General features: G+C 33.2%; 3 protein-coding genes across 4 annotated transcripts; 2 read left to right on the forward strand and 1 right to left on the reverse strand.

Annotated features, from left to right (window-relative positions):
* LOC149417031 (centrosomal protein of 78 kDa) lies at window positions 1–1,617 on the forward strand. Its single transcript, XM_089641369.1, has one exon. It carries the CDS (start codon window positions 16–18, stop codon window positions 1,615–1,617), a length of 1,602 nt encoding a protein of 533 aa, XP_089497495.1. The 5' UTR covers window positions 1–15.
* Window positions 1,618–1,727: 110 nt separating this feature from the next.
* spn-B (X-ray repair cross complementing protein spindle B) lies at window positions 1,728–9,571 on the reverse strand. Its single transcript, XM_089641370.1, has 8 exons — window positions 9,554–9,571; window positions 8,829–8,868; window positions 8,221–8,358; window positions 7,911–8,087; window positions 6,484–6,629; window positions 4,015–4,132; window positions 3,831–3,925; window positions 1,728–2,116 (listed from the first exon to the last, which is right to left on the reverse strand). The coding sequence occupies exons 1-8, from the start codon at window positions 9,569–9,571 to the stop codon at window positions 1,787–1,789; spliced, it is 1,062 nt and encodes a 353-aa protein (XP_089497496.1). The 3' UTR covers window positions 1,728–1,786.
* A 332-nt stretch (window positions 9,572–9,903) lies between these two features.
* On the forward strand, window positions 9,904–20,316 carry TfIIA-S (general transcription factor IIA subunit 2). Of its 2 annotated transcripts, none has more exons than XM_089641139.1 (4): window positions 9,904–10,223; window positions 10,310–10,437; window positions 12,268–12,387; window positions 18,414–20,316. In XM_089641139.1, coding segments are annotated over exons 1-4 (321 nt in total). In that variant the 5' UTR covers window positions 9,904–10,151; the 3' UTR covers window positions 18,415–20,316. The 2 variants fall into 2 exon arrangements, with proteins under 2 accessions (XP_089497265.1, XP_089497264.1); XM_089641138.1 differs by having other exon boundaries at window positions 9,912–10,223; window positions 12,268–12,374; window positions 18,414–20,313.
* Window positions 20,317–20,468: the final 152 nt, after the last annotated feature.

Below are 20,468 nucleotides of genomic sequence, written 5' to 3' on the forward strand. Positions count from 1 at the left end.
TTGAAGAATCTCACAATGAAAAATAATGGTCATGCATTGGATTTTTGTGTTGACAGAATCAAATATTCTGATTGGGCACCCATCTTCATCTCGCTAAGTGAAGATTTAAGCCTGCACAGTTTAGCCGTCAGGTGTCGCTCTCAGGTCAAATCCGTGCTAGAACAAGTAGACTGTGAGCGCATGGCTAAGAATGTTTCAAGAAGTCCAGTGATACTCACCAAGTTCATGCTAAGTAACTTGGTGGAATCCATCACTCAGTGTGTTTCCCAAACAGCCGTTCTGTCCATGCTTCAAGTGGAAGGTTTGCCTCTCCATTTCCCCTACATTGAGCCAATTGCACACGCTCTGGGCATGAATAACTCTTTAAGACACATCAGTTTCCACGGATGCTTAATCGGAGACTTGGGATGTCTTAAGGTTTGTACTGCTCTACGCTCCGCCCATAATGTAGTTACTTTAAACTTATCGGCATGTAACTTAACTGCCCAGGGTGCTGTTAACATCGCTGATTTAATTAAATTCCTTAAAATATACAGATATAGTGAAAACTGGAAACAGACCCTTCGTTATCAAAATCCTGACTTGGACTCCATGCCCGGGCTTCGAAGAGTTACTCTTTCAGATAATCCAGAATTTGGTGACAGCGGCCTTTTGCATCTTATTGAAGTTCTGCTTGATGACCTATGGATAAAAGCGCTGGATTTACAGCAATGCGGGCTGACAGAAACGGTGGTGAAAAATTGTTTACAATTGCTGGAATCTAATGCAACTCTGCGTGTATTAGATATACGATATAACACTGCAATCTCTATGAAGTCAATTGGCAATATAGCATTAGCACTGAAGAAAAATGAGAACAACACGACGTTCGATCAAACATGGCTAACAGTATCCAGTACGTCCCTCATTCACAAGGATCAAAAGTTTCCACCTAAAAACAAATCAAATCTCAAAAAAGAAAAACCGCCTCTACAAGTAAACTTGGGTCATTCTTTTGGATTAAGAAATGATGAAAATCGTAGCATGAATGAACTAGTACACTTAAACATAATAAAAGAACAGTTGAAGCAAGAAACTGCCCACCGGAGGCAGCTGGAAGAATTAAACGAGCGACTTCTGCAGCAAGTTAAAGAACTGAAGCAGCAACAGATAACACAATGGAAGACGACCAACTATCAAGATCCAAATGATGTCAAGTGTGTTGGATCAAATAAGTCCAAGCAAATGTACACCATAAACCTGAGTGACAATGCGAGCGACACAGTAAAACCCAAACCGAACAAGCAGCCGTGTTGTCATCTTAAAAATAGAATAGGCGATAGTGCGGACAATAACGATTCTCATAATGCAGTGAAAAATACCCCCCTTGGTATGGCTAACGAGAATTCGGATGCATTTCTAATAAGAGACTTGAATACCAATGCTTTGAGACATAAAATCTTCACCGGTGCAGATATCTTGGAGAAACTTCTGGAACATCGGTACAACTCTAGAAATGGGAGCAGAGTTGACGAAGAAGACGTTTGCAACAATGATTTTTCGAGCAGTTCTTCCAGCACTGAAAACACAGTGCGCAGATTTGATTTGGATGAAGCTGTTGGAGATGGAAATAATTAAGTTACAGAAATTGAATACCACAATTTAAACTTTTTAAAATTTTTCGTAAACCTCTTTTACTTTGTAACATCATACTTTGAATAAATATTAGCGTTTTAAAATCAAATTTATTTAATAATTTTTGAAAACATGAAATTACGGTTGCAATTTTAATAGTAAAAACAGATTTTTATGATACATTTAAACCTACCACTCCATTTGCAGTAATAACATACCCCGCAGATTTATCTGAAGGTAATTCTGGGGAAGTTGAAATACTAAATTGCCTAATTTGTAGCATGTTAGACTGAGCCAGGGAAGATCCTTTACCAATTTGATTGCTGCATCTCTCAACTTCGTCATCTTTTGTGTGAATTTTACTTCTCGAAAGGACATCGTCAACATGGCAATACTTTTCAGTTTTAGATAATTTAATTCTGGTTGTCAACATATTTGACCATGTCATTCCTAAGCACGGTAACACATCACTTCCTTCTGTTGAGTTCATGTTCGCGGAAACCTTAAAGAAACATGTTGAATTATATAATTTGTTATTACAGGCAACACTTTTTTACACAAATGAGGTTTTTTCAACGAGGGCAATTGAGCGTGTGCCCTATTTTACAAATTATATATTATCTTAATAATATACAAAAATTTTGCCTGCGTACGTTTGCGTTCACAAAACTCGAAAAGTAGTCGACCAATATCGCTAAAAATTTCAAAGATTGTTCTTATTAGTGCGAGGAGTGTTTAGAGAGGGGTTTGAATGGTAGAAAAAGCCGGGGATTCCCGGGGAAATATTTAATGCAATATCTCTACACTGGAATGAGATACGGAGTAGATGTAATGTAGTTTTTTAACAGTAAATTTGTGGTATATAAATTTGTGAATGGTGGAAGAATTTGGAGACGCCTGAGAAAGACATTAGCAACAGCGAAGCATTGCGGGGTCCACTTGTAATACATAATATACGCAAGTACAATTAGCATGATTTATTTTTGGGGTATTATGCCGTGTTGCACTACCTCTTTCTTTAGCCAACTTTTCGGACAGCTTTACAGAGGCCATCGTCAGGGTAGATGTGTAACTAGACAATTACACATCTACCCTGATGATGAACATTGTGAGGTAACGCAACACGGCATAATGCCCCAAAAATAAATCACTATAACACTTTTGGCCGTGAAAATTTCAAGTCATATATGCATGTAGATACAATGTAAATAATTTAGGTAACATTTTGACTGCAAAGTTATTGCGTGACAAATGATTTACAATTATATAACTGCCATCTACATATTGAGAGTTTGCACATTTGCAAACAGAAAATTGCGAAAAACTGGGCACAAATGAAAAATGCCCGAAATTGGTCATCTGCACATTAACATTTCATACAAATAATAATATAAGTACCGGTTTAGGCCTCTCATATTTCCTGTCTATCTATATAGCGGGGATTCCACTAGATCTACGAAATATATCAGTGAGAACAGGCTTTTCTATGGAATAGAAATCCAAAGTTTATTGACTTTTAAATAGATAAATTATTGACCATAGATTCTCATGGAACAGATCAGGTGGCAACGCGACGACATGAGTCAGAAAACAGAAGAAATTGTTTTCGCCACAATACGGGATAAATATGTACTCATAAAATCCTTAAGTCTGGTATACTTAAGTACGCCCAACAATTGAATTTGGGAGCCACCTCTGGGCTGGAGCCCCACAATACTTAATAAACGTACTTGATTCTGTGCAAAAGAGACTGTCCGTCTGATCGCCATCTCTAATGCACAGACGCAATGTGGGCATGCTGAGTCTGTTCTACGGGTATTTTAATAGAGACTGTTCTAAGGAGCTAGCAGCATTGATCCCCGGTGCACCGGTGCACGTGCGTGAAACTCGGCGTACACGAGCGGAGCACCAGTTCTCAGTTGATGTTGGCTGCATGAGAACGGCCCGCTTCTTCGACTCTTTTTTGTGTAAGACAGCTCGTATGTGGAACGAGTTACCGACATCTGTTTTTCCTCCTTCGTATAATCCTGGCCCCTTCAAGACCCGCATTAATAAAGCCCTCCCTACAGCCCATATCTTAACCCTCCTCACAACGTTGCCCAACAGGGTGGCGAGATAGCTCCTCTGACTTTACACTCCGGGGCGCTCTTGTCACATAAAAGAAAATATGTATATTTAAAAGAGCAGACCACTGATTTTATAATATTTAACTTTACCTGGTTTATGCAGAGGGAAACTAAATTGTACTTTTTAGCATGCCGAAAGAGTGTCAATCCAATTTCTTTCAAATGTTGTGCTCGACCTTTCATGTCTAGAATAAATAAATTAACCATTTTGTTAAAAAAAAAACACTTATAATTATATTACGATAAAATTTTTGAAGTATGAAAATATACAAACCATTTTGAAACTCTCCTCTAAATGGCGCGGCTATAGAATCTAATACAACCAGCGATATCGTTTGAACTGCCGACAGTAAATGTGGCAATTTTACATTCAAACATTGTTTCAAATCTTCCTGAAATTGTTTTCACCAATATTAATATTATATTTAGGCATCGTAGCGAGAATAGACGAGACAAGACAGTACCTACACAGAGACAATGCTTGCATACAGCATGTTTGAAACTTGTTATTTGATATCAAAAATAAAATTTAAAGCGTTCTCTTTCAATATATAAAAGCATTTAGCAATCTTACAGTTGACACAAAAAATGAGGAATACAAAAAACAAATCATAAAAAAAATTAAGATATGGACTAATGAACTAAAATGGATGTATTACAAAAAAAATTATCTTAAAAGAATAAAATAATTACCTACATAGGTATGATTTGAGATTTTCACGGCCAAAAGTATTACAGTGATTTGTTTTTGGGGTATTATGCCGTGTTGCGTTACCTCCTTCTTTAGCCAACGTTTCGGACAGCATTGCAGTGTCCATCATCAGGGCAAATGTGTAATGCTGTCCGAAATGTTGGCTAAAGAGGGAGGTAGCGCAACACGGCATAATACCCCAAAAACAAATCACTATATTACCTACATAGTACACATATCATACACAACCGAACTAATAATTACATACATATTGCTTAGTTTTTATAACTACCTTTATTATTTTTATTTAAATACTTTATTTTATTTTATTTCTTTTATTCTATTTTATATATTAATATTTCATTTAATTTAACATAATTTCAATACAGTCCATTTTATTTTTATTTACATTATAGCTGACGTGTACCCGGCTTTGCTCAGGGCTATGAATGATTTGGAGTAAAGTTTTGAGTTTGTGAATTCTAGAATAAAAATCGACTTTAATTTATTTTTTATAAATATTATATGAAGGTATTATATATATAAACCTTCCGGAAGAAATTTACTAAATTAAGATGAAAAAACCCTATCAAAATCTGTTCAGCACAAACAGACACCGATATCGACTTTATTTTATGATATTTATAGACAATTTGTCACATAAAATTGTAAAACGGGGGCCTCGCATGGGTAAGCACCCAGTGAGGCTCACATTACCAAATAATATTTTATTAAAAACAATACTTCTATAGTATCAATAAAAAATATATAATAAAAAGAACCCACTCTAAAACTATTTGAATTTTCAAATTTAATCGATGTATACATATCACATTATCTACTGTTTACTGTTTCTCAGTGATGCTTGGCAAGGAGATCTCTGTCGGAAGTGAATACATATGCACAAATTCACATTATCTTAAGTAAGCGTTGGTTGTCTCAACTCTAGTTGTGTGACTTATACATTATCTCCCTCATCATAAAATTCATTCTCCCATTATCATAAAAATAATACAATTATCTCTTTTAATTTTAATAAATTTATGTGAATTATTTATTTCACACGTAATTTAACTACAATTATACATATCAGTTACATTATTATTTGCGCCAACATATAACAGATACTCTTAGTATCGCCCTGGTTGCTTGAAATGGTTTTAGTCGTGTTTAGTAATCAGATCTGCTTAGACAGGTACTTTTCATCACTACCTCCAGTCACACAACATAGCCGGGAGTGGGAATGCCATAGTACGCAATCTCCTAAATATAATTAATTTATGTGAATCATCTCACACATAATTTAATTAAAAAAATCCATTAATAATAATATTTGGCTAATTTATATAGCGCCGTTTTCGTGAGAAATCACCTCAAGGGCGCTGAACCTAAGTGCTTAGCCATAATTTTATGCAAGAATAAATTGAATTTAAATGTATTTTTGAATAGGCTTTTGAAAAAAGTTATATTTCTTTAAGGGTACAATAATTTTAAAAATAAATAAATATTGAAATTAAGTAACATAAAATATATAATATGTACCACGGAGGAATACATAGCATTACGAAAGCAAAAGAAACAATTAGCTGTGTATTTTATTAAAATGCACAAAGCACATCCCTGAACCTCCAGTAATAAGAGTGTTAATATATAGCGCTACACAAACCTATGTAGCAGTATTAGTTGGCTCTGTTACAAACGCGCAAAAGTCCCAGAACGGATTGCGCTGCAAACTGTTACCTTACTTTAGCGAACTTTACTTTTCTGTGAAAGGTCTCGTTATTTTGATGTTCGCTCGCCGTCGATCATTGCACGAATGATGTTGCCGTTTATTCAAGACATGCCAGAAGTCTCCAGCTCCAAAATAATTGTCACATAATTTGGTTCCTGGTTCCTTAGGTTCCAGAGGTTAGGGCAAGTATATAATCTTATCTTATCTTATCTAGTAGCCCAGATATTAAAATATTAGTAATGACAATAACCTCTTTTGTGGCATAATAATTTCTGCTAAGTGCCATTAATGCCATGTAAAAATTGAAATCCAGTTCTTACCAGTTCTGTGACCTGAATTACAAAAATCTTTTCTCCATATTTAGACAGATCCTGGACTTTGTCTTTTTGTTTTAGTGCAATGCTTTTGAACATTTGCTGCAGTCGTTTTGAAGGGAAGATATCTTCTGTGCAAATGTAAACTGCGCCTGTTGAAGAATTTAAAAAATTTTAACTAGTCAAATTTAAATGAATCAACATATTTAATCACTATGACGGCCGGCATAGTCCAGTGGTAACGCATTGGACTGCCATTCCGAAGGTCACGGGTTCGAACCCGGCGTGCGCAAATAAATTTTATTTGATTAATTTGTGTTATTTCACAATTAATTAATTAAAATAATATATAGTATATTTGCGGCACGTTCCAGAGTGAAGATACTACCAGTATCGCCCTGGTGTAAGACCACCATTCAGAATTGAAATGTTGCTCCAAATGGCTTTCAGCCGTGTTTAGTAACTAGATCTGAATAGCCAGGTACTTCCCCACCTTCCTCTTTCCCTTCCCCACTTACCTTCAGCCTCACAACATCCCCCAATTGGGGATGCCATAGTCTCACTGGCTCCAGACGGGAGCAGTTGGGACTCTTGTGAGGTATTCACTATAAAAAAAAAAAAAAAATATTTATCTACTATAAAACAGAAAAAATATTATTTTATTTGAAGCAGCAAAAATTTCCAGAATCGTAAATCGAGCATCATGAAATTTGGATTTTCAGTTCATAACGTCTGTAAATTAGTGTATCTTTTTGTCCCTCTAAAAACTATTGAAGACTAAGCGGTAATCTTTCAGAGAAGCTGGACAAGCTTAATACGAATATTATTTTTTAAATGACACTTCAAGTTCAAATTAATTACTATAAAATACAACTATTTATGCCGGGGTGATGTAAAAGATTCAATAAAGTTCCTGTTTTTGTCAATAAAAATTTGATGCATTTTGGTGGGTTTGGCTGTGTTCTATGTATCACAATAAATATACAAAGCAATATTTGTAGACGGATAATAAAGCCAATCGGTAATAAAAAATATTACCTGATAATAAAGCTAGTCCGTAATGAAAAATATTGACTGATAACAAAGCTAAAGTCTGTAATAAAAAAATGTTGTTCTTTTACAGATTTTTTTAAACTTTTGTTTACGTGAATCCACACAAGAGTCCCAACTGCTAGTCGGTACGTCTGGAGCCAGTGAGACTATGGCATCCCCAATTGAGGTATGTTGTGAGGCTGAAGGTAATCGGGAGGGGAAGGAGATGGGGAAGAGGAAGGTGGGGAAGTACCTGGCTATGCAGATCTGGTCACCAAACACGGCCAATGCAATTTCAAGCAATGTTTCAATTCTGAATGCGGTTTTCCACCAGGGCAATACTGAGAGTATCTTCCACTCTGAAAATTAGTATTTGGTATTATGATAAGAATAATCATTACCATTTTTCCAGCAATTGGCTGCAACTTGAAGGGCAATTTGAGTCTTTCCACACCCGCTTTCTCCATATATTTCTATAATCGTCCTTGGTCTCAATCCTCCTCTTAAATATACATTCAATACTTCACAGCCAGTTGATAATTTTCCTACAGATGCTTGTTCCTTTTCAAAGTCATGCGCTGTATCAGAAAACATACCCTTTTAAAAGCAAAAAAAAAAACAAACTGACAATTAATAAAACTGTGTTTCTAATTAAGTTGCAAATCACTAACTTTAAATAATTATTAACAACATATTGTATTATTATCATACCATTGGTAAACCCCTCTTGAAAGATTGTTTTGGAAGCCACCTCTTTTAAATTTGTTACGTCATCTGAAGTTAAATTTCCCAACCTTAATAATTCAGCATCAGACTTCGAGACCACTTTCTCGGGAGAATTTATTCCAGCTAAAAATATATATATGTACATATATTCGAACTCAATGTTTTGACAGTTTCACAACTTCGTAACAAACACTAAACAAAGTATTATTATACATAATGTAACACTTATTTACGAGCAAGGGTATATATTTCCCTAACCGCCGCACTTTTCAGGCACAGATTATGAAAATTACACCTTGTTTCTACAAGAAAAGAGGATTTACGTCGGGATAGATGGTAAAAGTTATAATTCCATTTTTATTCAAAGTTAAAAATTTACAAAAAACGATCCCTTTGCCGCCATTTTTGTATGTGGTGACACTTGCGTAAGTTTCGTTTCAATCTAAATACGCATAAATTACTTAATTAACCCAAACTAAGAACCTAAAAACCTATTTTGTGCATTAAATAGTTGTTTCGTGTAGTAATTGTTGAAACAAAGTATAATTTCCATAATATGTGGCTGAAATTGCGGCGTTTAGAAAAATAATTACCAAAAATAATATATTTTATATTAATAATAGTAAAAAATACCTTTATTTAATATTTGAAAAATTGTTTTGGGCAACTTAGCGCCAAAATTTGACATTTTAAGCAAAGACAACAATCCTAAGAAGAAATATAATTTGACTCATATTATATTGAACTGTAATAGTGGTGGGCGAATTCGATAAGTCAAAACCCAAAAATTTACGATTTAACATATAGCAGTCAGACGTGTCAATTTTTGTTTATTAACTAAACAATTTAAAACATATTACAAGTTTAGTGTGATCTTTCTTTCAAGAACGATTTTTTTTTAGTTTAATAAAAGTTGATAAACTAAAATTGAATCGTCTGAACACTCAACACTTGAAAGCATATTAACAAGTGTGAACCGTCTTCAACGACAATTTAATAAAGTTTTTAGTTGGAAATCTTGTCGTTCAAGCGTCTTGGTGGTATATTTATGACATCTTGTGTCGAGCTACTCGAGCGTGTGGATTCAACGACTAGCATGAATATACGTGTGTAATAGCTTAAAGTTGCTGTCTTCGTTCATCTTTATTTAATTGCTTGAAGCGTTTATAAAAGTGAGTTTGTAAAAGACAAGTTGTTTCACAGAATTTGAACAATTCATTAAATTTCAGGGTTTATTTTAAAGTTCCGTAAAGGTTTTAACCATCTTCTGTTATTATATCATTATTGGTCAGCTGTTTCATATAATTAAAACAATTACAGAACTTGGATGGAACATTTACAGAGGTTAAAAAATAAATGTGAAATTTGATTATTTTTTTAAATTTAGTGAAATAACTTATTTTAAGGTCTTCAAGAAAATTACGGGTTAAAATATATTTTTTATTAATTTTTTTTTTTTTCTGTACAACAAATTCGTATCATACAATTTTAGTTCTAAAATGACAATGGTTAGTAAAGTGATCATTGATTCAAAATGTATAGTTAATTATACATACAATTTATCTGTAAACAGTAATGTGTGGGTTTGCATAACTTTCCCTACACTCCAGGAACAATGTTTATTATTTTTATTGTAAACAAAAAAAACTTAGCCATTCGAATTTAATGTATGTTTTGTCTCTGATGTGCTTTATTGTCTATTATGCATTTTACAAGAAATTACAATCTGAATCAATGTAGTTTCTATGGTTCTTCCGTTGTCAACAAGTTGACATCGTTTTTCACATTTTATTTCCTTGAATAACGCTTTCGTTGCTTTATCGTTTTTTGTGTCCACTATTTATAGAAAAACATCGCTTTCAGAAATTTCCCGTTATTCCATTAATATCGGATTAAATAGCTACTACTTTATAATAATGTCTTATCAATTGTATAGGAATACTACTATTGGAAATACATTACAAGAAAGTTTAGACGAACTTATTCAGGTAATTTTTATTGCACTGTGACTCAATATTATTAGGATTTGAGGAGTATTATAGATGTATTCATGTTTATGTCTTAAATTTTACAGTATGGCCAAATAACTCCAGCTCTGGCAGTGAAGGTCCTTTTGCAATTCGACAAATCCATAAATCAAGCATTATCAGCAAGAGTGAAGTCCAGGCTCTCCTTCAAAGCAGGAAAACTTAACACATACAGGTTAGTGAAAAGTACTTCGTTAAATTGTGACTCATGTGACGCAATGTCCAAATAATAGCATTTAAAGTTAAATCGAGAACTTATTAACATAATTTTTAATATCTGTCGTGATAATTCCATAGGTTTCATGCCGAAACATAAAATATATTTCATTTTGACATTTTAACCTGTTGGAGGACGGAGCATAAAACAGAAAAATATTTTTTCAGCCTCCATAGAGGCCGCATTCATAAAAATCAAAAGTGGAACCTTAAGTGTTATTAGCCGAAACAATGCTGATTTTGTTTTTCATACATTTTTCGAAACAGAATCGCATTGCAAAGTATTTTAACAAGGATAATATTAGAATGCTCACATATTCTCCAGAGAACCATCGGCAGTCCACTGTTAAAACCTCAACATTTTTTCTTTTGTAGGTTACTGTAAGTTATTCTCCCACAAGGTTGAAAACGAAATTATGGTAATTATTCGGGATCGCTTGCCACGGATAATACGACATATTTTTAAATAAAACCTTTTGATTTATCAATATAATATCAATAGAAATCGACATTTTTAATTATTCCATGCAAATCACGTCAACAATGATACACATTATTCGCGAACTAATTGAAGATGGCCATAGTTTGTCACACAAAAAACTTTCGACTGACCTTTTTCTGTCATCTCCCTCTAATACCTGAAAATCTTAGTGCGTAGAAGTGCTCTATCTCACCAGGGTCATGTCCAAAAAGCCCTTAAAAATATATTTTGTATGATACTAAGCGCGCGTCAGACACAATAGTGTTTACCTCCTTTGTCTTTAAGGCAAAGAGAAAAAAAGAATATCATTTTCGGTCAAAGTTTAAAGTAACCCTTGCTAGTTACATACAGGGGCTTCTCATTTGGGCGCTAGGTATCACTGGACCCGCTACGATTACATATTACGAATATAAATATAAGATTTAAACTTCATTAATAATCGGGTAGTTTGTTAAATCCAATTTTTAATTATTGCAGCATATTTTGGGGTGTCGTTGTCCAAATGGCTGTCATCCCATACAACGAAAGCGAATTTTCATTTTACATAATTAAAAATGCTAGAATCAAAACATTCCCAAATGTTGTCAGTTTCCTTTTATAGTAATTAAGGTAAATCAAACTGTTTTATTAAAAAAATATTTCGTATTAGCTGTGGCCAGCGATCCCGAATAATTACCCTTTCTTTTGCACGGAATGACACTTACGTAAGTTTCGTTTCGATCTAACTATATGCATAAGTCACTTACTTAATCCAACTTAATAACCTATTTTGTGTATGTAACTGTGTATGCTTGTAACTGTCCATTTTGTGTATGTTGTGTAGTTGTTTCTTGTAGTAATTGTTAAAGGTTATGGAAATAATTATGAAAATCATAATATATGAATACCAATATTCAGATTTCTTGGAAAACATATTGTAAACTAATTGTTGAAGTTTTGAATATGACTAATGAAGTCATTATTGTTTTTTTTATTTCCTCTATGCAGAATGTGTGGTTTTCAGAATCCCTTCATGAAATGAAATTCTTCACTCAACTATTGCAACGTCATCCTTAAAGATAGGTTATAGCATTTAAACCCTGAGACAGACATGCCACCATAGATAAATGGAAGTGTGTTCATCTGCTGCACATTTTCTACCACTCCCAATAGCTGCGTGTCTCCTGAGGTCATATTGTCCCACTAGCTGCCTCAGTGAGTTCCTATTCATATTGAGCAATGTCGTCCGGTTCATTTTAGTTTTGAACCATCTAAGACAATTTTGGATTGTCTAACAATAGTTTCTTATAAAAGGTTTTTGTTTTTCAGGTTTTGTGACAACGTGTGGACCTTTATGCTGAATGATGTGGAGTTCAGAGAAGTCCAGGAAGTGGCGCGAGTGGACAAAGTGAAGATCGTGGCCTGTGATGGCAAGAGTGAGTTGAATTGGTGCTGTATAACCTTCCATATACCTTTTCTAGGAATGATTTTTGTCTCACGGAATGCGGCTTGCGTACTACTAAAGTTACAACGTCTGCGCTGTTTTATTTTGCAGTAGGACAAAATACTAAACTTGTTTGTTTTTACTATGATGTTTTTATTACTTTTTTGTGTGTTTAATTTGAGGTACTTATATAGTATTATCCCGAATCATTTTTGAATGTTTAGGTTAGGTTCAATCAATATTCAACTAAAGTTTTAGGTTAGATTCAGTGGTTTCATGGTCGCTAAACATTTGTTTTTTTTGCACATTTTCTGTTTGTGTTCCAAACCTTCACACAATAACACATGTTATCTTTGCTGGGTACGTAATACCTCCAATGTGAAAAAAAATCAATTTTACGGGAGAGTGTAAACACATTAGTACATTAATTATCTTCTATATAAATAAAGGCAATGTCCGTATGTGTGCTTTATTGCCTCAAAACTGGACCGATTTGTATTATATTATTTTTAGTCGTCCTAAATCTAAACCATGGCTACATGTAGAGCAGATGCAGAGGGAAAAGAGTGTTTAAAGTTAATGAAAAAATATCAGGAACACTCGAGATAGACATGGCGTAATCAAGTGATTCAAATACTTTGGGTCATGTGAAGAGCCATATCAATAGAAGAGTATGCACGAGACAATGTATGAATGTGAATGAAGTAAGGAAGGTATGCCAAGACAGAGTTGTATGGCGGTCCATGCTCCGGCTACTCCTGCAAAGTTAGTTAGTTGAACCCAACCAAAATGAAAATTCCAAAATGATTCCTGATAGTACCAACCATATTTTAGTGTTTGATGATTTTTTTTTCTGTTTTTCTTTTTGCATGATTTATTAAATAGGGAAATGTGTTTTGATGAAACCTCAACCTGGAGTACAGATGCAAGAGAGTTGTGGACCTAGAACAAGGAGTTTTGGAGTTGTTGCTTTTCATTTATTTGTCTGCAATCATGTAATGTAATCTAACACTAGTAGTTTTGTGAACAATAGACTTTGCGTAATGTTGATTACTCTGACTTGCAACAGTCGCAATGCTCATGCGCTCTTGCGGAGTGAAAAGATACAGAATTGACCAGACACGGAGCAAACAAACAATTTTACAGACAAACGAAATGCAAAGTGATTGAGTCAAAACACGACTTTACTCCGCTCAGTCAATTAGTTTTACATTATTACATCTTGATACACCAGATTATCTGTTACCGTCATGGTTAGACATCAGATCAAATGGTAAAACATGAATTAAACTATGAAAACAGGTATATGTATAGGTATGTCTTTTAGAACCCAGCTCTTTGGGATTTTTTTGGCTTCACTAGTTGACCAACGGTATTCTGAAGCAAAATAGTCAGTTCCTCAAAAAAAAAATTTTCGGGGAGGGAGTGAAATTCAACACAGTTCTATTACACATGTAATTTCTTTCCAAATGGAATCGGTTCCAAAAATAACCCGTTTCCTCACAAGACATAATTTTCAGATTTAAAAAAAGAATAAATATGTGTTAATGATGATAACGCGTGCATATCATGCAAATTCATATAATTCAAACTCTAGTCATGGTAAATATGTCACCACACATAAGTAGAATCATCAAAATCGATAATGTTGTCTATTCTAGTAAGAAATATGTATAACAATTTTCATAGTTTACGTTAAATGTACACTATTGCATTAACATACCAGATACATCAATAAAAGTAGTTAATTTTCATTAGACCTCAATATTATGTATTGTTAAGAAAATGTAATTTTTTTTTTCAGATATCAAAATTTATTTATTGTTTCTTTACATTGTATCTTTTTTACGTTAGAATTTTTAACCTCACTAGGACAAACCTGTGTTGAGGTTAAATTATTTAGTTAATGTATTAACTAATTAATGATCAGTGTTTTAATCATGATTTTTATTGATGTGCAATCAGATTTCCGCATGATAATGTGTTTTTTTGCATGGTTTTATTTTGAATTTGCACTTTTTAAGAATTACAAAATTTGCAGAACACTCATTTGATTTTCCAATTTTTAAAATACATTGCCATAGAAAACATGCAAAACACTTTGAACTAATTCCTATGCATGTTTTAATATTATAACGTCGATACAATTGAAATTTTATTTGATACGACTAGAATAAATTGTCGAGTTTGTCGTAAAATTAATTTATTGGTATAAATTTTTAAAACCAATCACCATTTCCTGGCTTTAAAATAAGCAATAGAGATTAAATTAACTGACATTAGGGCTTAAGTGAATGAGATTAGCTTCTCTGCATTGAAGCATATTTAGGATATAAAGTCAAACAAGGTTATCTGCAAAAAAAATACCTAATGTCAAATAACATTATCTACAAAATAACATTCCAATTATTCGAAGTCATAAAGTCAAAGAACGTTATCTACAAAAAGCATACTAGTAATACAGTCACACTTGGTAATAATGAGTTCAAGGGGACTGATTAAATTTGACCTTATAGCCGTTACTCGTTACATCTCGGATAAGTTTTTTAAAATTCGTATGTACCTTACTTATCAATATATTTGCAAATGTATACATACACCTAGGATTACTTATTAATAAATATAAATTAGAAAATCCACTTTTATTAATAAAATTTATAATCAATGATTGTTTCAAAGATTTCTCTTTCATGCTTCTCTATTTCCTCCTCAAAAAAATCAACGCATTATAAACATCATCGCCTGGTTTGAAGCTTCCAAGAAAAATATTACTAATTTGTCTATCTTATTATCACTAGCTTGTGCGTATCGTACCGCTTGTAAAATCTCACTTGTCATAAATAACTAGCTTGCGGGATTATTACGGTCTTCGGCTATAAAATTTTACTTGTCACAAACCAGTGATGCACAACCCGCAGCCCACTTTGTGCAGCCTGCATGTCAATTTCGTTCCTACTTGGTTATAGACAAAAATCAAAAGTTTTCAGGTAATTCTTGAAAACCCTGGCTGAGAACATTTTTTTATAGAATTTTTGGTTAATTTTCACTGCATTTCCTAAATGGAACTAAATTTGAAGAACCAGTTTGCAGAACACGAAAAATCAACAGAAATGTTAAATTTTGAATTTTAGCTGTCAACCCTCTCTCTCTCAACAAAAACGAAAAATCCACTTATAGGCTGTTTGATAAATAGGCAAAGAGGCCCCTCTGCTGTAAAGGTATCACTATCATAAATTTACCCCGTGCTGGGATGTAGATACTCGTAACTAGGTACCTTTCTAGACATACTTATTTTTCATTTTTTAAAACAAAATTGACAATGAGTTGTAATCATAGAGTTTAAACGCCGCTTGCGGTAGCTTTATTCCATTCTCGTTATTCGTGGCTCGGCTCCCGGAAATTTTGTCCTGTTTATACACACCCTGAGGTTGTAATACAAAGACGTAAAAAGGGAACAAATTCAATCTAATTTCACATGACTTTCGCATATTTGTTGTTGGATTTTATGACAATTTTACATAGTGTCGAGTGGTTAGCAATGTTTCACATAGCCGACAATCTTACACGGGTAGTGCCATAAAAATATGAATCTGTTCCCAATCGGCTAACCGCCGCGCTATGCCACCCCTTCTTTGTTGCTTCTTACTTCGAGAATAATTTCAATTGTTAACAAATTTTTTTCAAACCCAACGATCCATTCATTTATTTAGAAGTTATGTTGAAAAAATATTTGCACGGTCTCGTTATATAAGCCAACAATCGTATAAAGATAAGCTGGAACTAAAATATCATTTGGTAATTGAAGCATTGGAAGGAAAAGAGGCGTTATCGGCCTAATTCCCTTTTTCTATTATTCAAACGTTAGTCTGCTCCCTGTTTTACCACCTGACGAAAACTCATTTCATTCTGACATACGTAGATGTCTCTATGCGTATCAAAATACAGTAATGAAGCACACCGTTTATCCGTCCACCGCGAAATCGTTTGGGGCAGTTCGCAAGTTGACGTGGAAACTATAGAAACAGCTGAGCAAAATCTGTAAATCAAGTCTGCTGCTAGAAAAAATCCCAGCCCTTTAACTGTCCTAATGGCAAGTTATATGAAAGAAGATTGGAGTGTTATAAAAATATTTTCATTTACTCCTTCCCTGAAAAATCAACCTTTTGCCATACAACAATATATCATTCTGAAATACTTACCAGAAAGGTAAAATTGGAATTTTTTTCCTTGTTATTATCAAAAGAGCAACTAAATCTTACCAAAGTGCCAGTTGTTGGCGTAAAGCCTGAAAAAAAGAGATCTGTTGTCTCTCACACCATTCTTAAAACCAGAGAATGCAGAATGGTTTAAGAACATACTATATTTCGATGGAAATATTGGTCCAGTAGGTTATATCCATCCTACTACATCGGCAACTCCTAAAGACAATAAAGACAGTCCTGAACGCGAGCTTTCCAACACATCCATATTTTAGGAACATTATAAATGTTTAAAAACAAAAGATATATTTCCTAATGATTTTTTTATTAAATATTTTATGTTGTACATAAAATATTTATAAATCGATTTTTTAATATTTAGGACACCTATTTAATTTTCTTACTATAGGTATATATCGCATAACCGATAGTTTGCTCGTGTTTTGTAATGATTTTCAATAACTGAACACAAAGATTCATCGAAATATAATCTGTTAAAAACTTTGAATGCGATTATCTCTTTTCCACCCAATGATTCAATTGCTCATTATAGCCGTGAACTCGCTATTGCTGTGTGATCATTATAACCAAGTTCAACTGTAATTATTATTTGTATGCTTTGTGTAGATAACGTAGTTTGACTTTAAGCCCTCGAATTATTTGTATGTTTTTTCTAGATAATGTTGTTTGACAAGCCTTGATATGTATTAGAAAAATCGAATTGTTTTCATGCAAATATCTGAAAATAGTCTCCTGCCTTAAACATTTAAAAGTAATAAAATTAGGATTGCTGTGCTTGAGCAACTTTCTTTAGATTATCATCAATACCTCTTGAAGTTTTGTTAAAATGTAAACATAGATCTGAATCAATGAATATATGTAATCTCAGGAATTGTTGTTACGATGCACCTTCGCACCACTAATTAGATTACACACAAGTCAGACTATGTATGTGCAGCTTACTGAACCCAGCGCAAGAATGTTGATGGAGGATTTATTGATTATGTTGGTAATTTGTCATCTTTCTTGAGCACGACTGCAGATTGCCATAGAATAAACAACAGTTCACATCGACTAAATTAAGCATATTATAGTCGATATTAAATATTGTTTGTTGCTTAGGATCTATGACAAATTACTGATGTTAACACGGAGTAACTAAGACACAGAGCTGCCCATATGGGCAAGAGGAACAAACAAACTTGTGCAGAGCGGGGCGTGTCCCTTTCAGCAGTCAATAAATGAATCTGACAACTCGCATTACAGTATCACTATTTTATTCTTATGAAATCTGCTTACAAATAAGTAGTCCGTTTTAAAATGACACGGAATTCCTCGATGCTTAATAACAGTTCAGCTTGTTTCCAAAATATTTTGTTACAGTATCTAGTAAGTCACTTTTACAAATGTTTTATAATGTACTCACCGCAGTAAACAAACAAAACGGCTGAAGGTCCGGTTAGAAACCAACATTTAGTCTTAGCTCAATTTACTTTACTTTAGCAAACTTCACTTTTCCGCGCAGGGTCCGGTTTTTTCAATGAGTACTCGTCGGCGGTCAATGTATGAATGATGTCGTAGTTTATTCAAAACATGCTCGAACGCTTCACATTGTCACTTGGTTTGCCACCAGCTCGTCGAAATGATACCCAAATTTTGCATTACGGCATGTTATCTCTTCTGATGTCAGTGGAAATTATCGATAAAACCTTTATTGATGCGCTCGTGCAAGGGGCCAAGTATTTTCTTCAACCAAAAATACTCACAATTGTTACAAACCAACAATATACGTTCGTCATATTTTATTCTAATGACATTGTTTATTTTTTCAGATGTGGAAGACAACGCCAAGAGATAGTGAATACCAAAGTCATTTATTGTTACTTACCTGGAAAGAGTGTGTGCAAATTATAATGTGTATATGATTTATTAATTATTTGATTGCAAGTCTGCCATGTTTCAAGGTTTTTAAATGCCTCCGTCACCTCGACTGACAAGTTCAACGGTTTTACTCCCTACAAATTTTTTAAATGACTGAAAACAAATAAATATTAAAATGTTGATGGTTAGTAACCAAACTACCTTTATCCAATGTTTGTTTTATTTTTACAAAATTGGAAAAAAAAACGTTTAGTATTTTTATAAATCAACGTGATATTACATGTTACCAAATGGTTACAAAAATGTTCATCTGACTTTGCTTTGCGTGGAACATAAAAAATAACATTTAAAAATTAAAAGCCTTAAACATGGCAGACTTATTTGTATTCAGAGTGATGCATATTGGTGCTAAGGAAGTGATGCAGTTCATAATTTTATTATTAAATTAATAACCACTTATTTTGCCTTCAGTTAGGAATCTTGAATTTTGTTATATTAAATGGTATTTATTTAGTGTCTTATTTCCTTTATCATAATACATAAATAGCGAATCGATAATAAATTATGTGTCGACCACAAAAAATGTTGGAAAACTTATAATATTATTGATGTGATAAAATCTATTTCTCGAAAATAGTAATTTATCAACAGTATTTGATTATTTATTTCTAACCACATTAAACAAAATTCAGATTTAAAAATACTTGTAATGCTTTTACATACGTCCGGGGGTAAAGTTCGCAATTTTCGGGACGTGATTCTACATGATAGTACAAGTAAAAAGATCAACAAGTTTTTTCGAATTTCAACGTTTTTAGTTAGTTTTCGGGTACAACAGTTGAGTTTTTTGTATGGGAAAAATAATATTGTTCCATGAATAAATATTTTTGTACGGAAAAAATCAACAGAATTTCGAAAAAAATTGCTAATCTTTTTTACTTGTATCATCATGTAGAATCACCTCCCGAATTTTGTGTATTTTATAATATAATATTTGGCTAATTTATACAGCGCCGTTCTCATGAGAAATCACCTCAAGGGTGCTGAAACCCCGAACACCCTCTATGTATGTAATCTGACCAGATTTCTAGCTTTTCATCAAATATGCATCGATATTATTTTAGTTTGTATAAGTTAAGTTAGTGTAGGACTATTTGATTATTATATTAACCCATTATTTTAATTCTGTTGTACATATTGTGGAAATGGCTCTTTATGGAGTGAATACTCTATGGTTCAACGTGCAGTAGAATACTAAATAATATGTCGGTAAGTAGATCCCCTTGATGAGTGACATCTATTGACATAAATTCAAAGATTGTATTACATTTATACAAACTCCCATCTATTGACATTAGTTAAAACCTTGTATTAAATTTATCCAGTAATGTTACATGTTTTTGGGAATATCTCTTGTCTAATGTATCATTTAAATATTTCTTCATAAAAATATCATAGTCATTTGGCATAGCAAGGATATTAATGATGTCTTGTTGGCAATAAAGGGTTTTAAAGTAAAACAAGCAGAGGCTTAAATCACTAACTTGTTTACGTTTCCTTGACATAACTACATGATTCGACACTTTTCACAACGGTCAATGGTCACTTTGATGTTCGTTTCAAGGTAGAAAGTCAGGTCCTTGCTTTACTTGAGCCTAGTCCACTTCTATAAAATTGTATTTTGTATATTTGCCTTCACTGTATTTTGTACAAAATCCTAAATTAATTAATTGTTTTTCTTTGAGTAAAAGTTGTCATCTATAGTGTGATAAGAAAATTAAGTCTTTTTATTTATACTCCTTTATGTTTTAGATTTACTGTAAAGCCACTAAAAAATATGAGGTTAATACACATTTTTCCCAATCCCTTGAAAAACCTTCAAACATATTTCTAATAAATTTAAATAAATACAAATGTAATTAAATTAACATTTCCTTTTATTAAATGTACTACATAAAAAAAGTTTGGTTTTATAAACATTGCTTAATATTCTTATTTAAATTATA

The sequence above is a fragment of the Hesperophylax consimilis genome, chromosome 16, assembly GCF_061612785.1.
Source record: "Hesperophylax consimilis isolate HC1 chromosome 16, BYU_Hcon_1.0, whole genome shotgun sequence".
Lineage (NCBI taxonomy): Eukaryota > Metazoa > Arthropoda > Insecta > Trichoptera > Limnephilidae > Hesperophylax > Hesperophylax consimilis.

What these genes read in the sequence shown, in the direction of transcription:
- TfIIA-S (XM_089641138.1), top strand. Translation starts at nt 10,152, where the DNA reads ATGTCTTATCAATTGTATAGGAATACTACTATTGGAAATACATTACAA. An exon ending in GTTTAGACGAACTTATTCAG is followed by an intron (nt 10,224 to 10,309) that starts GTAATTTTTATT and finishes TAAATTTTACAG; the next exon opens with TATGGCCAAATAACTCCAGC. An exon ending in CGTGGCCTGTGATGGCAAGA is followed by an intron (nt 12,375 to 18,413) that starts GTGAGTTGAATT and finishes TTATTTTTTCAG; the next exon opens with ATGTGGAAGACAACGCCAAG.
- LOC149417031 (XM_089641369.1), top strand. Translation starts at nt 16, where the DNA reads ATGAAAAATAATGGTCATGCATTGGATTTTTGTGTTGACAGAATCAAA.
- spn-B (XM_089641370.1), bottom strand. An exon ending in TCAAGAGGGGTTTACCAATG is followed by an intron (nt 8,088 to 8,220) that starts GTATGATAATAA and finishes TTTCTGATACAG; the next exon opens with CGCATGACTTTGAAAAGGAA. An exon ending in AGCCAATTGCTGGAAAAATG is followed by an intron (nt 6,630 to 7,910) that starts GTAATGATTATT and finishes ATTCTTCAACAG; the next exon opens with GCGCAGTTTACATTTGCACA.